The 13,274-nt window shown below is 42.0% G+C and overlaps 1 protein-coding gene across 1 annotated transcript in view; it reads left to right on the forward strand.

The window, feature by feature from the left end:
* Positions 1-13,274, forward strand: part of col27a1a (collagen, type XXVII, alpha 1a) — a 70,462-nt gene that overhangs the window by 37,491 nt on the left and 19,697 nt on the right. Inside the window, exons 14-28 of the mRNA XM_085414209.1 lie at positions 463-507; positions 2,963-3,016; positions 3,231-3,275; positions 4,150-4,203; positions 4,580-4,633; positions 6,902-6,955; positions 7,041-7,094; positions 7,700-7,753; positions 7,914-7,958; positions 9,805-9,858; positions 9,977-10,021; positions 10,106-10,159; positions 10,252-10,305; positions 12,290-12,343; positions 12,991-13,044. Of these exons, the coding sequence (XP_085270335.1) occupies positions 463-507; positions 2,963-3,016; positions 3,231-3,275; positions 4,150-4,203; positions 4,580-4,633; positions 6,902-6,955; positions 7,041-7,094; positions 7,700-7,753; positions 7,914-7,958; positions 9,805-9,858; positions 9,977-10,021; positions 10,106-10,159; positions 10,252-10,305; positions 12,290-12,343; positions 12,991-13,044 (774 nt within the window). The remainder of the gene's footprint in view (positions 1-462; positions 508-2,962; positions 3,017-3,230; positions 3,276-4,149; positions 4,204-4,579; positions 4,634-6,901; positions 6,956-7,040; positions 7,095-7,699; positions 7,754-7,913; positions 7,959-9,804; positions 9,859-9,976; positions 10,022-10,105; positions 10,160-10,251; positions 10,306-12,289; positions 12,344-12,990; positions 13,045-13,274) is intronic.

A 13,274-nucleotide genomic window follows, 5' to 3' on the forward strand; every position in this document is an offset into this window, starting at 1 on the left:
TTGGCTTCACGTTTCCAAAGTTTAGTGAAAGAAACTACTTTCTTTCACTAAACCTTTATGCTGTCTATGAATAAAAGTCGAAAATGACTGACATAGATTTTCTTTAACACTGAATGAGTATACTGTACTAACTCCTGGATATTTCACTGGGTTACAGTAAAACCTGTTAATGGCCTTAATTAGGATACAGTCTCTGTCCTCTTGTCTTTCTTTCTTTTCTTTCTTTTTTTGAGGTAGAACCTGCATATTTGAAAAAGCCACAGTGGGACGATGGTCTCACATCCCTTTTACCTGAGACCCCTCACATATTCATGCACACAGCCCCCTCTCATAAGCTGCGAAGAACACTGAGCCACTCTTCTGAGCATGTTTGTTTTAAAAAAGGGCCAATAACCCATGAAACTTGCTCCTTTTCCCTCTCTCTTCATCTCACTAACTCTCTCTCTCCTCCTCTCCAACTAGGGTAACATGGGAGCCCCCGGTCCAAACGGAGTTCCTGGACTTATTGTGAGTTGTAGTTTGTGTGTTTTCTGTGCACAATCTCGGCTGCAAATGTTTAAATGAAACTGAATATACCTGCAAAACTGGGGGAAAAAGGAGAAAACTTTATTAGCTTGCATTTATGTCGCCTGCCAGTTTGGTGGGGATCTAATTCATATATTTAATATAGATATTAGGTGAATGTGGATGGTTCTTAGACGCCAGGGCTTTTTTCACAGTGAGTGTAAAGCCTGAATTGTGCAGTTTATATCTGCTATTTTCTCACATGAAGAACAAGGCACTCGTGTGCAGTTTATCAATCACACAGACCTTAACAGTGCATCTTGTCCTCCTCTTGAAGCGCCCTTTTAATAACTATTTTTAGAACAGAGCTGCCCCCCGCCCACCCATCACCTTGCCCTCCATGCTTGCCCAGCCCGACAGCCGCATAATTGTGTATGATTATAATGTCTCCCTGGTTTCTCTTGTTGCGTCCCGTCTTCACCCATTGCTGCCACTCCTCCCGACCTATTCTAGGCCACCGGTGGTGGTAGTAGGCCTGTAATTGAAGGACTCTGATTACAGCCCTAGTCTGAGCTTTGTGTCCTCTTTATCCGTCTTATCCGTCAGCATAATGTACAGTACGTAGCAGCGGGACGGAGCGCCACTACAAAGATAAAAATATACAGTCACTCTTCTTTGGGGACTCCAAAGCTGAGAAGCTTTGGGTGAAGGCTGGCAACCACTGAAGTAGAGAAAATGTCTAGACAACGACTCTCACTTAGAAATACACTCAAAATAGATAGTTTCTCTTTTCTTATTTTTGCTTATATTTAACAGTTGAAAAATGAACCAAATTTCATTGTGTTAAAGACTGCCATTCTGAAATACAAACAAGACCTACTTTGATGTCATGAAGCCTCATCTGTGGCAGTTTTTCACCAGTATGATGTTTCCGAGTCTATGATTATGCTAGGAATCACTGGAGTTCATTATCAGTCTTCTCCATTAGCTGAAATCACATCTCACATCACATGTAATCACATCTCACCATCTCTGTGTTTTATTTGCAATACGCTGACTGTTTATGATGCATTTTCACTATTAGTACAAGTGCATGCTACAATGCTGTTTGACATGTCTGTGCTGTTTGGTGTGCAATAGGATGTTTTTTCAATAAGTCCCATCTGGACGTAGCGTTTTCAGTAGGAGAAACGTTTCGTCACTCATCCAAGTGACTTCTTCAGTCTCAGCTTACTGCAGGTTTCCCCAACCTTATAAAGAGTACATTTGAGCAAAAACTGAAACTAGCCCACTGAATGATCAAAACGCTATTAACAGAATCAGTCTTTTGCGATTTACTTACCTGGATGATTGAGCATGCATCAAGACATGTTTTTATAGGGTTTCATATGTGCATAAATACAAAAACAGGCCTTTTTAGCCTTTTGCTAGCTGGTTACTGGGCAACCTTTTGGCATCTCATTGTATCATGCATAACTGAAGTTTTGAGGCTACAAATGAATCAGAATCAGAATCAGAATCCGATGTTATGCTTGGGAAATAAAAATGATACGATTCCTTTGTAAGGTCTTATAGTTGTTAAAATGCAAAATCCAGGTTATAGATGCATTAGACAGATGGATTTCAATGTGTGCACAGAGCGGAGGCAAGTATTTCTCATTGCAGCAGCATCCTCCAAAAACACACACAGAGACACACAAAAATACATAAGGACCTTGCTCTTAGTGACCATTGGGTTTGAATACTTGAATACCCCAAAACTGCAAATCTGTGTCTTTCGAATGTGCAAAATTCAGTTTCAGAGTTCATTTGTGGGGAACAAAAGTCTATACAGAAGTGAATCTGCTGTTTTAAGAGAGCAGCTAAGTGTCAAGTGAGAGTTCAGGTAGAGTAATAATAGACAAGAATTCATTGAAAGTAAGATTAATGTGTTTCTTCATGCATTTCTAGCTATTTGTGAGCAGGAAATATGCCGTTGAAATTAACATTTAAGTGTGAGACTAGAGCACTGAAACTATAGAGCAGATCTTGTTGTTTTAGAGACAGATCAGTCCAGCAGGATATGACTTAATTATCAGGTATTAGATTCCATTAGATTAGAAGTTTGGGGGGAAGGTTGCCTTTTAACTCACAATACCAAATTAAGTGAGTTGCTCCGAGGTGCAATTTTGCAGCTTATATTTGATAACATCCTCTGTCGATTATTCACTGGGGCTAATGTTTGAAACACTAAGCCAAGGCTACTCTTTGATTTAAGCTTCAGATGCACAATCTTGGCTTCTGACCACAACATCTATTCATTCTTCCCGATGTTTGAGTTGCTGTCCCAAAGAGCGCTCTTATTGTATATGTGTTTTTTACATTAATGAATGGGGCCTGGGCCACATCTTTGTTCGTTATGCGTGTGATATCACTATTTATTAATGTGTTTCTTGTTTATCCCATCTTCTTGCATTAGGGAGACATGGGACCTGTGGGACAGATTGGCCCGCCAGGACCTAATGGACTGAAGGTAATCTCTCACACACATAGAGATAGAAACTGTTGCCTTCACTGTCTTATTTTTATCAGTTATTGTATATGCAATAAAACAAGAGATTTTTAAGAAGGCCTATTTTAAGCTTTTGAATTTGGATTAGTTACCAGTTATGTGCCGTAAAGATGTACTTTTGATCGAATTTGGCTTTTGAGGTGCCTTTCAACCAGTTTGTTGGTGCTTTTTCCAGGGGGTGCCTGGAAATCCAGGAGAACCAGGACTGAAAGGTGATAAGGTGATCTGAATATTCCTGTTATTGACCTGTGTTTAAGCAGCATGTGATGGATATGTAGTCTTTTGCATCCTACCGTAGATATTTCTGTCCAGAGTTTAGGCCTTAAACAGCATGCTCATTAGGTGTCACCTGCAAATTAACTTATATAAACCTCTGAGGATTGTTTCTATTGGTGTAGATGAGGTTTCCATATGCATATTTTTGTGAAATCTATTATGGAAGCATTTTAATTTAAAGCAGCCAGCCAAGCTATTGAAGAAAATGAAAGAAAAGTAGACAGACATTGTCCTTGAAATTTAAAACAAACAGCAGCATGAAGAGACCACTCAGCACTGATGATTTAAGGAGGTTCAACTAGAAGGCCTTTTAAGGACAGCAGTAAAATCTGGCTGCCTCTACTAAAACCAGAACAGTGCACAATACCTTAATGATGGTAAAGCACAAATAGTCAAATCTGAAAGTGACTGAAAGACCTTCATCAGAGGCCTCATGTTTGAAATTTGGTTTATTGGACACTTCTCACTTTGCATTTGTAATTACTGCAGTTACTCATTATTACTCATTTGTTTTGTGCTGGAACGGCCTGCAAAACATGTGGTGTGACAAACTGCAGCAATGCCTTTCATAATACATACTGACACCACATGGAATAGTTGGCTAATCCAGTAAATAACACTCGCTGTGTGTGGATATTCATAAAGTGTAAACTGCTAATTAGTATTGTCTGTTTAAAAAAAATAATAAAAGCTTGTATTTGGAAAAGTGGAACATTTCATTCCCCCCTAATGGTTTCCTTTTTTTTTTCTTTTTTTCTGTCCATACCTCATCCATCCACCTATGTATGCGTGTTCGTCTCCTCCTCTCTCTCTGTCAGGGTGAAATTGGGATTCCTGGAGAGCAAGGGGAGATTGGATTCAAAGGAGACAAGGTACGTCACCTTTGCAACACAGTTGTGCACGCCTCACATGCACACGCTCTCTATCTCACTGCTTTCTGACCTCCTCAGCCACCGTACGGAACGCTACCTGCAGTACACTCGTGTTACACAGCCTTTGTCTTTGCAAAATGACTTTTCCAGATGTCTGCTGTTCAGCTTAAGGAAATTCATGTGTTCACCCTCCACATTTGTCTCTGTGTGTAAGCAAAATTCAAATCCATCACAGAGCAGAGTGGCCTCAAGAGATAGCACAATCTTGAACAGAGAGTCATGCATGTCGAATGTCTGCTTTGCTAGAAAATAAATTAAGCTTCTGATCCTGTCTGACTGTCTCTCTGAGTTTTTAACTTTTGTTTGTATTGGACAGGGTGTCCAGGGGGCCCCAGGTTTACCAGGCATCCGTGGGAAATCGGGACCACAGGTTAGTTCTTGTCTGGGAATGTATTCATGAAAACCAGGAATACATTTAACTGTTAAAATGTGGATAAGCAATTAGATAAGCAATAGTTTAGTTTTTGTTTGTTTGTTTGTTTTTGCCTTCATTGGTCCTTAAGCTATTTCCTTAATAGCCTTTGTGCTAACAGTTTGGCCAGAAAACAAAACTCAGACATACCAGTTAACTTAGCAGAAAGCTGAAAACTGCAAGCTCAGCAGTGTCAAAAGGTCCAAAACCTGCACATTATGTAATCTTTAATGTTTAAAGTAGGGTTTTTGTTAATCAACAGTAAACATAACTATTTTTATAGCCTGTTATGTCCAGGACTATTTCTTGGCCTGATGCAACAATTTCCTATCCATGAGGTTTACAAGCATCCATTAGAGTGTCCAGGAAGTCGCTGCTCTTTGCCAGGAAACTGTCACCAGCATTATATCAGGTCAAGTGGCTCTATAGTGTAGTGGTTTCTATAGTTGCCTAACAAGTGAGAGACCCCTAGTCTGATCCTAGAAGGAGGCACAAACCTTTATAGGGTTGCATCAGATGTAAAAGAAATCTGCCAAATCAAACATGTGGAGCTACCCACTGTAGCAATCCCTTGTGAATAATGGAGCAGCTGAAAGTAGCATTTCAGTCTCTCAGGAAGTTAAGTCCAGCTTTACTAACCACACCCAGGACTGATTATGCCAGACTTGCTGAATCAAGAAATCACTTAAACAGAACCTGTCTGACAAAGTTAAGTAGATCTTAAAAAGCAGCACATCATGCCACGATGTAAAGAAACATCTGAGAAACAAAGTCAAGTGGAAAAGGGTTCCAGTAAACCACGGTGAGTGCCATTATTCACAACTTGAAACAGTGGTGAAGCTTCCCAGGAGTGACCGGCCGATCAAAATTACTTCAAGAACACATCAACGACTCATTTAGGCCTCATTTAGGCCTCATTTGCCTCAATTAAGGTCAGAGGTCATGATTAGAAAATAAGAAAGCGACTAGGCAAAAATGGCATCTGTAAAAGAGAGGAGGAAACCACTGCTGACCAAAAAGACACACAAAGACTCGTCTCACATTTGCCATAAAACACCTTGATGAGCCGCAAGACTTTTGAGAAAATATTCTGTGGACTGACGAGACCAACTTTGAATTTTTTGGAAGCTTTGAGTCCCGTTACATCTGGTGTAAAACTAACACAGCATTTCATAAATAACACCATACCAACAATCAAACATGGTGGTGGTAGTGTGATGGTCAGCATTGCTGGTTCAGGACGTGGACAACTTGCTGAGACTTGATTGATCAGTGAGCAGTGCTTTCGTACCTGTTGAGCTCATTTCAAACATAACCTGCTCCTGTCATGCGCCGTGGTGCGCGGGCACGAAAGGATCCAGGCGCAGACTCCGAGCTAACAAAAAGACACTTTAATAAAACAACGAAAGGCGACCCGGGGAAAGTAGAGAGCAAAACAGAAACTAAAAATCCGGGGAAACAATGACACGAGGAAGCCGGGATCGGGACGGCGGGGGGCTGCAATAGAAAGGGGAGATGATTACTAGGGAGCCAGGAAGCGGGGAGAACATATCAGGACTGAGTTAGAGTAGGGCCTTACGATAGAACGGAACCGTGGGAGCTCGGGAGGGAAGTGTGGCAGTCCGTGGGGGCAGGAAGTCCGTGGAATGGCGAGTGGGCCAGGTGAGCACCGCGAGATCCAGTTGAGCCGGAGGACAGGCAGGTAGCAGACGCCGAGTAGAAACCTGGACAGAAGTAGGCAGGTTAAACAAAGTTCCAAGCAGGAGAGACTGCACACTTTTCGTGGAAGTCTGGTTACCACTGTGGGGATGACTACGGACTGGCGTGGAGCATCCGTCAGCGCCGGATTAAGTGGATCTCCGTGTAATCACCGGGATGGAGAGCAGGTGTGCTGGTGATGGCCCAGCCCGGGGGTGTGGCTACCCGAGCATCACGCATTCCACAGACACAGGACCACGGACCATGACAGCTCCAGAAAAAGTTAGGTCTTTTGCCTTGCCAATGCACCCCATTAATAAGTGAACCACATTCATAAAACAGACAAACAAGTGGTAACACTGAAGTTACATGGATAAGCCCAAATCCTGCTTCGTAGTACAGGACTCAGCTGCTGGCTGTCCCAAATGCACAGACATTTGCAAATGTCACTGATCCTCTCATCTCATTTTCAGCATGAGTTTTTATTTCTTATCACATCCAACTGTTTCAAGTCTTTCTGTTTTACAGGGAAAGCCAGGAGAGAAAGGTCCCGATGGTACCCCCGGACCTCCGGGCCCTGAGGTTTGTATTTACTCCTTTGTTGTTGCATTTGATGTCTGTATTTCACAGACAGAATAATAATCGATGCCCTTTTTAATCTTGATAGGGTTTTCCTGGTGACATGGGACCACCAGGAGAGAACGGCCTTGAAGGACCAAAGGTTAGTAAAATCATGATCTAAGCTAAGCAGTCCCTAAACTAACTCATGATTCAAAACAGGGACAGAACTTGGCTAGTGCTCCACAGCAACACTGGGAGAGATACAGTGGCTCTTGAGCTAAATTATAACGCCAGCCCCCTAATATTCACATGATGATAATGTTTTTATATTTATATAAGTAGGTGTAATACCACTGCCTTATTTTAGTTTTGAGCATTACTTTTGCTTATACTTGATCATAAACTAAACATCATCTGGAGAAAGTTTCAGTAGATGGTGGCTCAAGAGTTGGCAGTTCGCCTTGTAATCGGAAGGTTGCCGGTTCAGTCTCGGTCGTTGTGTCCTTGGGCAAGACACTTCACCCGTTGCCTACTGGTGGTGCTATACAAATACAGGCCAAGGAACTGTCCGATAACACCGGAGTCATGAGGATTCATCCTCTGGGGCCCATTGTTGTCTGTCTCAAATTTTTATGGCTGTCCATCCAATCTAACTAACAGACCCGTATCATTTTCCCCATAACAGTGCTGCTACTGTGGCTCAAAACACATATGTAAATGCTACAATTACTTTTACAATTGTTTTACTGTCTTTTACCCATCAAGGGAAAACCAGGGGCTAGAGGTTTACCAGGCCCACGAGGGATCCCTGGCTTGGAGGTAAGACTCTCAGACGCCACCCACATAAGAATGACCCCGCTGTCCCTGACAGGCATTCAAAGATTTATGGCACAAGGATTTTTTTATTTATTTTTTTGCTAAGGAACACTTAATGTCCCTAAACATAAGCCATGCTAAGATCAATATCATCTGTTTCCAGGGAGACGAGGGCCCTATTGGACCACCGGGCCTAACAGGACTCGAGGTGAGTTATTGGTTAAACACCTGCTCCTATGAAAATAGAGGATACGAGAGAAAGATAGTCAGGTCTCATGTAGGCCATAAAACAAGGCTCATTACTTTCCACCAGAGTATCGTAAGTTAGAACAACACAATGTGCGCATGTTTGATCAGTGAAAAACAAGGGCTATAATTGCCTGTTTCTGTAGTTGTATCGTATAATTTAGCATGTTTGTCTAAATTGTATCCCATGCAGAAGCATCCTATTTCTATCTGTGGTAAGCTCCTCACCAAAGATAGAGGGAGGGGAAGGGACAGAGCTATCACTTAGACTGTGAAAAGCATTGCAATGTGAGGCTAAATTTGTCCCCAAGCGTGACAATCAACTAAATTAATACTTACTGTTTAAATTAGCGTGGTGTTTGCACCCCAGGGTTAAACTTTTACTACAGAGTAGACAGTAACCTAACCACAAAGACAGAAAGAGCTATACAAGATCAATATGTGGCTTGCTTTAAATCATGTGTTACTCCTTTTAATTCTCAGCCAGCTCCATCGTACGTATTTTAACTTCACAGCTTTAGCTTTATGCATGCGCAACATTCGCTGTGCCACAGTTAGAGAGCATATGAACGGTGATAAAGTAGGCTCTCTTTGTGGGTTTTTCTTGCTTTGGACAAGTCAGAAGTCTTGTGTTCTGTGTCTTACACAGCCTCCTGTAGCCTCAGGAGATTTTACTCATGGTGCATGCAATTCTTGATCATGGCCACTAGGGGGCAATAATTGCAATCACCATGTTTATAGGTGGAACGATTTATAGGTGTCATAAAATGCTTGAAGACAGTAATGGGCCACTGCAGAAGCATAAGATTTGTGATTGTGACTATTAAAATATTTTTGAAATGACTGAAATTTTAAAAAATTATTTTCAGAATAAATATTTGGTCAAGCTTACACTTCACAGCAAAACAAACTCAGATGCTACCTAAGTAATTGTCATCCCATCCTTTCTTCCACTCATCTGCACTTTCTTTCAGCCTAACTCCCTCCACACTCACCCTCCTCCCACCCACTCGCCTGCATCAGACTCTAACCTCCTTTTTGTGCTCCTTCCGAGGGGAAGCGCCGTACGACTCCTCCGGGAGTTGTGATTGATCTCTGGCCAGGTGCCGCAGGTCCTCCTACTCCTCCACCTCATCAGCTAGCTGTCTTTCAGCTTCAGCACAGACTGACACTCTGTATCGCTGCATTAGCCTCTCTCTTTTTTATCCTCTCCCTCATCTTCTCATTTGCTCTTCATTTGTCTCTCTCTCTCTGCACAATGAATGATCTTCCTCTAATCTAAAAAAGATGATAAGAAGAATTCTTGGAAATCTCTAATTAACTGCAAGAATCTGCCTTCACCCTTTGTATCTTAGAGCCTTATCCAGCACTGCGTTGTATAAGCAGCTGAGCAAACCTGAGTAAAACTTTGGTACCTTTGAGTCACTCAATCAAGAACTATGGCTCAGGCATTCCTGACCTGAAGGTGGTACTACCAGTAAAAAAGTCCCCCCCCCCCCCCCCCCCCTCCAAAACGTCCTTACCTTCACCCACCTTAACCCCAGGAATGACTGTCTGCGCAAGAGGAGCATTAGTCATTCTATCACTTTTTTTACAGCTCGCCAAAATGTACTGTCAGCAATACCTGTAAACCGCACTGCATATGTACGTGCACGGTGAACCGACCGTTTCCCGCTTCTCTCCTCAAGCTGTCATCTCACAGGAAAAAGATCTTTTATCCTTGCTGAGAATCTGGGATTAACATTAATGATGCGTTCACTGGCAAGTGCATCCCTCATTATTCATCATCCTGTGCTAAAATCTTTCAGGGTAGAATGGGCAGGCAAGGATTCCCTGGGATACTCGGTACAGAGGGAGTTAAGGTGAAAAAAACCCACTTTTATTTATGATTTTTTTTTATTGCTTTTTTGGCAAAATACATTGAAGAACATTAAATTCATTATTCTAATCTTTTAAGTAATTGCATATTTCTCTCTGCAGGGAGAGGCCGGCATCACTGGAAAAGTTGGACCCATGGGAGAGAGAGTAAGAAACCCTTGGCGGCTTGGCTGCTTTTTACCAATTCATTAATTCAAACATCTATTAATTCATCCATTCAACATGTTTCAGGGCTTGGTGGGCTTCATTGGACCTGTGGGAGAGGCGGGACTGGCAGGAGAGAAGGTAATAATTTGCGTTTTTTTTCCCATGAATTTATTTCAATAGTCTTTACAAGATCACGTTGAAGAGAAAACACTGGACTTGTGCAATTTTAGGGAGATCGAGGGGAGATGGGCCTTCCTGGACCACCTGGAGAAAAGGGACCAACGGTAAGACAGAATGACAGCTAGAGTGTGGAGGGCTTTCACACTGAGAAAGAATGACGTTTGAGTCTGTTAAAACGTGACCTCAAGATTACATTTCCAAAGAAGGTATCTTGTCTTTGTTAAAAATCCTAAGAAATGGTCATTTTAGATTAAACTGTGTCTGTTATTCCCATGGGAATATAGTGCTGTGAGGGATTAAGCACACATGTACCACAAGAATGTGACAGAATATGTTGGTTTTTTTTCCTCAAAGCACAGCTCAGTCGTCACAGTTCAGGCAGCTTTAAACCCTGTATTCTAAGCAGTGGTTTGGCAATTGACAAGAGGGCTTTAACTGGGGAACAGAGCTTGTAATATTCATTCAAACAAAGGTGGAAATAATTCCAGTGAATCCGTTGTGATATTTTACCTCTGTGATGGTATTAATGGTCAGAAAAGTGCTGACAGTCCTGCTGGAAATTTTTCAAAAGAAAACACAAAAATAGAAAGAGGATATTGGTTTTTTTTTCAGACATCGCTTGATAATTTCTCTACCGTCTGCAGGACCTCTGAGTAATTCCCTCAGTGTTGTACACTTTCTTTTACCCCAGGGGTGTCAAACATACAGACCGCAGGCCAGAACAGGCCCACCAAAGGAATCCAGTCTGAACCAATGTAGGATTTTGCAGAGTTTAAACGTTATTACAGTAGCCTTTCTTTATAATGACAGTGGAGTGAGACAGTCACTGGGGAAATGGCCGGTTTATTCATTGTCAGTGATTGTAGTCCATTATATTAAAAGAAAGGGTAACATTTAGAGATGTTTTGTTTTTTTTATAGTTTGTTATGCAATGGTTTCACTGGCCTGGCACGCTTGAGATCACATTGGTCTGTATGTGGCCCAGGAACTAAAATTAGTCTGACATCTCTGCTCAGTGGTTAGTACTGTCGCCTCAGGTCCTAAGTTCAAAATGCCATCGAAAATATCACAAGATAAACTCTCCCAAAGGGATTTGACTGAGGTGCCGGCTTAGAGCTCCACACAGTGGCTGCACGCTGCTCTGAATACTGAGGATGCGTTGAGCGTTGAGAGGAAGATCAATAAAGGATAACTTAGCTTAACCTGCTCTTTCAAACAGAGTTCGTCGACTCTTTATCGTGTAGGGTCTTTTACGGACTTGTCTAATGTATGCGACTTGCCGGAGTGGATAAGAATTTAGTCATCATTGTTGCTCAAGCAGAGAAGGTTTTCCTGCTGGCTGACAGCCAGTTAGATTTCTCAGAGGACTTCACCACACACACACATACTCACTCACAAGGAAGTTCTGTGTTGGCCAGCTACAAAACAGAAACAGACCCTCTGGAAAAGTCTGCATCATACAATGTGAGGGGAGCTGACCAGCAGACATCTATAGTCACTAACAGAGTGCTCATACTGTAGGCTTCTTTGTTTTATTCCTGCATGACATCAGAACCGCCTACTGTGCTATAAGTTTGTGTATTGGATAGATTTTTATTGCACTCTGCTGTCTTGAGTAGTTCTGACTGAAGTACTCCCCATTATATAGTTATGCTTTTACAAATGGCCTGGCCAAAAACGAGCTACTATAAAAAAAAAAAATAAGAGAGAGAGAAAAGCAGCCAAAAGTAGTATGTTTTCCTACATAAAATCATCACCTCATGCTGTCTATTTTCTTTCTGTTCCGCTTTCTCTTTCATCGTTACATAAAACGTATTTTCCAGCAGACAGAGCTTTTCTCCAGATGTATGTTTGAACTACCAATGAGGGTGTGAAAGATGGACAATTTATTGCCTCAAACACATCTCAGTGCAATTTGGAGAATGAGTTTGGCCTTTATGTCAACACCTTTCTGCTTAAATAAACTTGCTTTGTAATAGGTGAAAGTGTCAGAATATCATCATTTTGTGTTGTTTTTGTGTTTTTTCCTGATGTGTATCAGTTGTAATCGATGTACTGAGTTTATGTTTATCTATGTTTGCACACCAGGGTCACCCGGGGGGACCAGGTGAGGCCGGACCTACTGGACCACAAGGAAGACCAGTAAGTCACCATCCTTTTGCATATTTTGCACTTTCTTTTTACTCATTCATAGTTGTATATGATCCTCTCTAATCATAGTGGTGACAGTGAGTGGTTACTAACAATAGTAAGTGTCTGTTTCATAGACATTTGAAATATTAATCAATTAACTTTTTCTTATTTTTTTTAAAGTATTTTAATTTCATTCATTCGTAGATTATATTTTAAGTAATTTTAGTTACCCACATTCTGTAGGTTTCTCTGAGCATTATAAAACCTGGCAGCCTCCCGCCGAATGTGCATTACCCTCCTGTCAGTCAAAAGCCCAACACCTATAACCAATTAGAAGCTTCCCCTGCCCCCCGTTCTTTGCCGTGGCCGGCTTTGACAGCGGGCCAATCATTGGTTGAAAGCAGGGGCCACTGAGCCACCAAAACAAATATAAATACGGGGGGTTTGGGGTGCAGCAGGACAGGATTCCAGAGCAGACCCTTTAATTGATGTGAGTGACAGATCTAACAACAAACCCTATAGTATGTTCCCGAGGTCAGGCTGCCCTGCAAGGTCAACAGCCAGGGGGCTCTGTGGTCTGTCAGTGTAAACCTTTGTTTTATTTCTGTCCCTCCCCCTTGTTTTCTCTTTATCCCCCATTTTCCTTTGTTTATCAGGGCCCTCCTGGAGCGACTGGGCCAACTGGTACCAGAGGGCCTAAAGGCTTGCGGGTAAGTCGAAAGGTTCACGTGAGTTTAGTTGGGGGTTTTTTTCTTTGCAGCTTAGGTGTTGACTGGCATTCTGCAGTCACTGTGTCACAGATCCCAGCCTTGAGAACAGATCATAGACTTGGCAGAAGAGTGTGTATATACACCATTTTCTGTTTTGCATATCCTCTGCTGTGTGTTTATAGGAGATCTGTGCTACTGCTTTCAGAGCTGTTTGGTGAATAAGGTGAAGT

This window comes from Rhamphochromis longiceps, linkage group LG7 (assembly GCF_057381845.1).
Source record: "Rhamphochromis longiceps isolate RC_006_pf linkage group LG7, R_longiceps_female_GT1.1, whole genome shotgun sequence".
Taxonomy (NCBI): Eukaryota; Metazoa; Chordata; class Actinopteri; order Cichliformes; family Cichlidae; genus Rhamphochromis; species Rhamphochromis longiceps.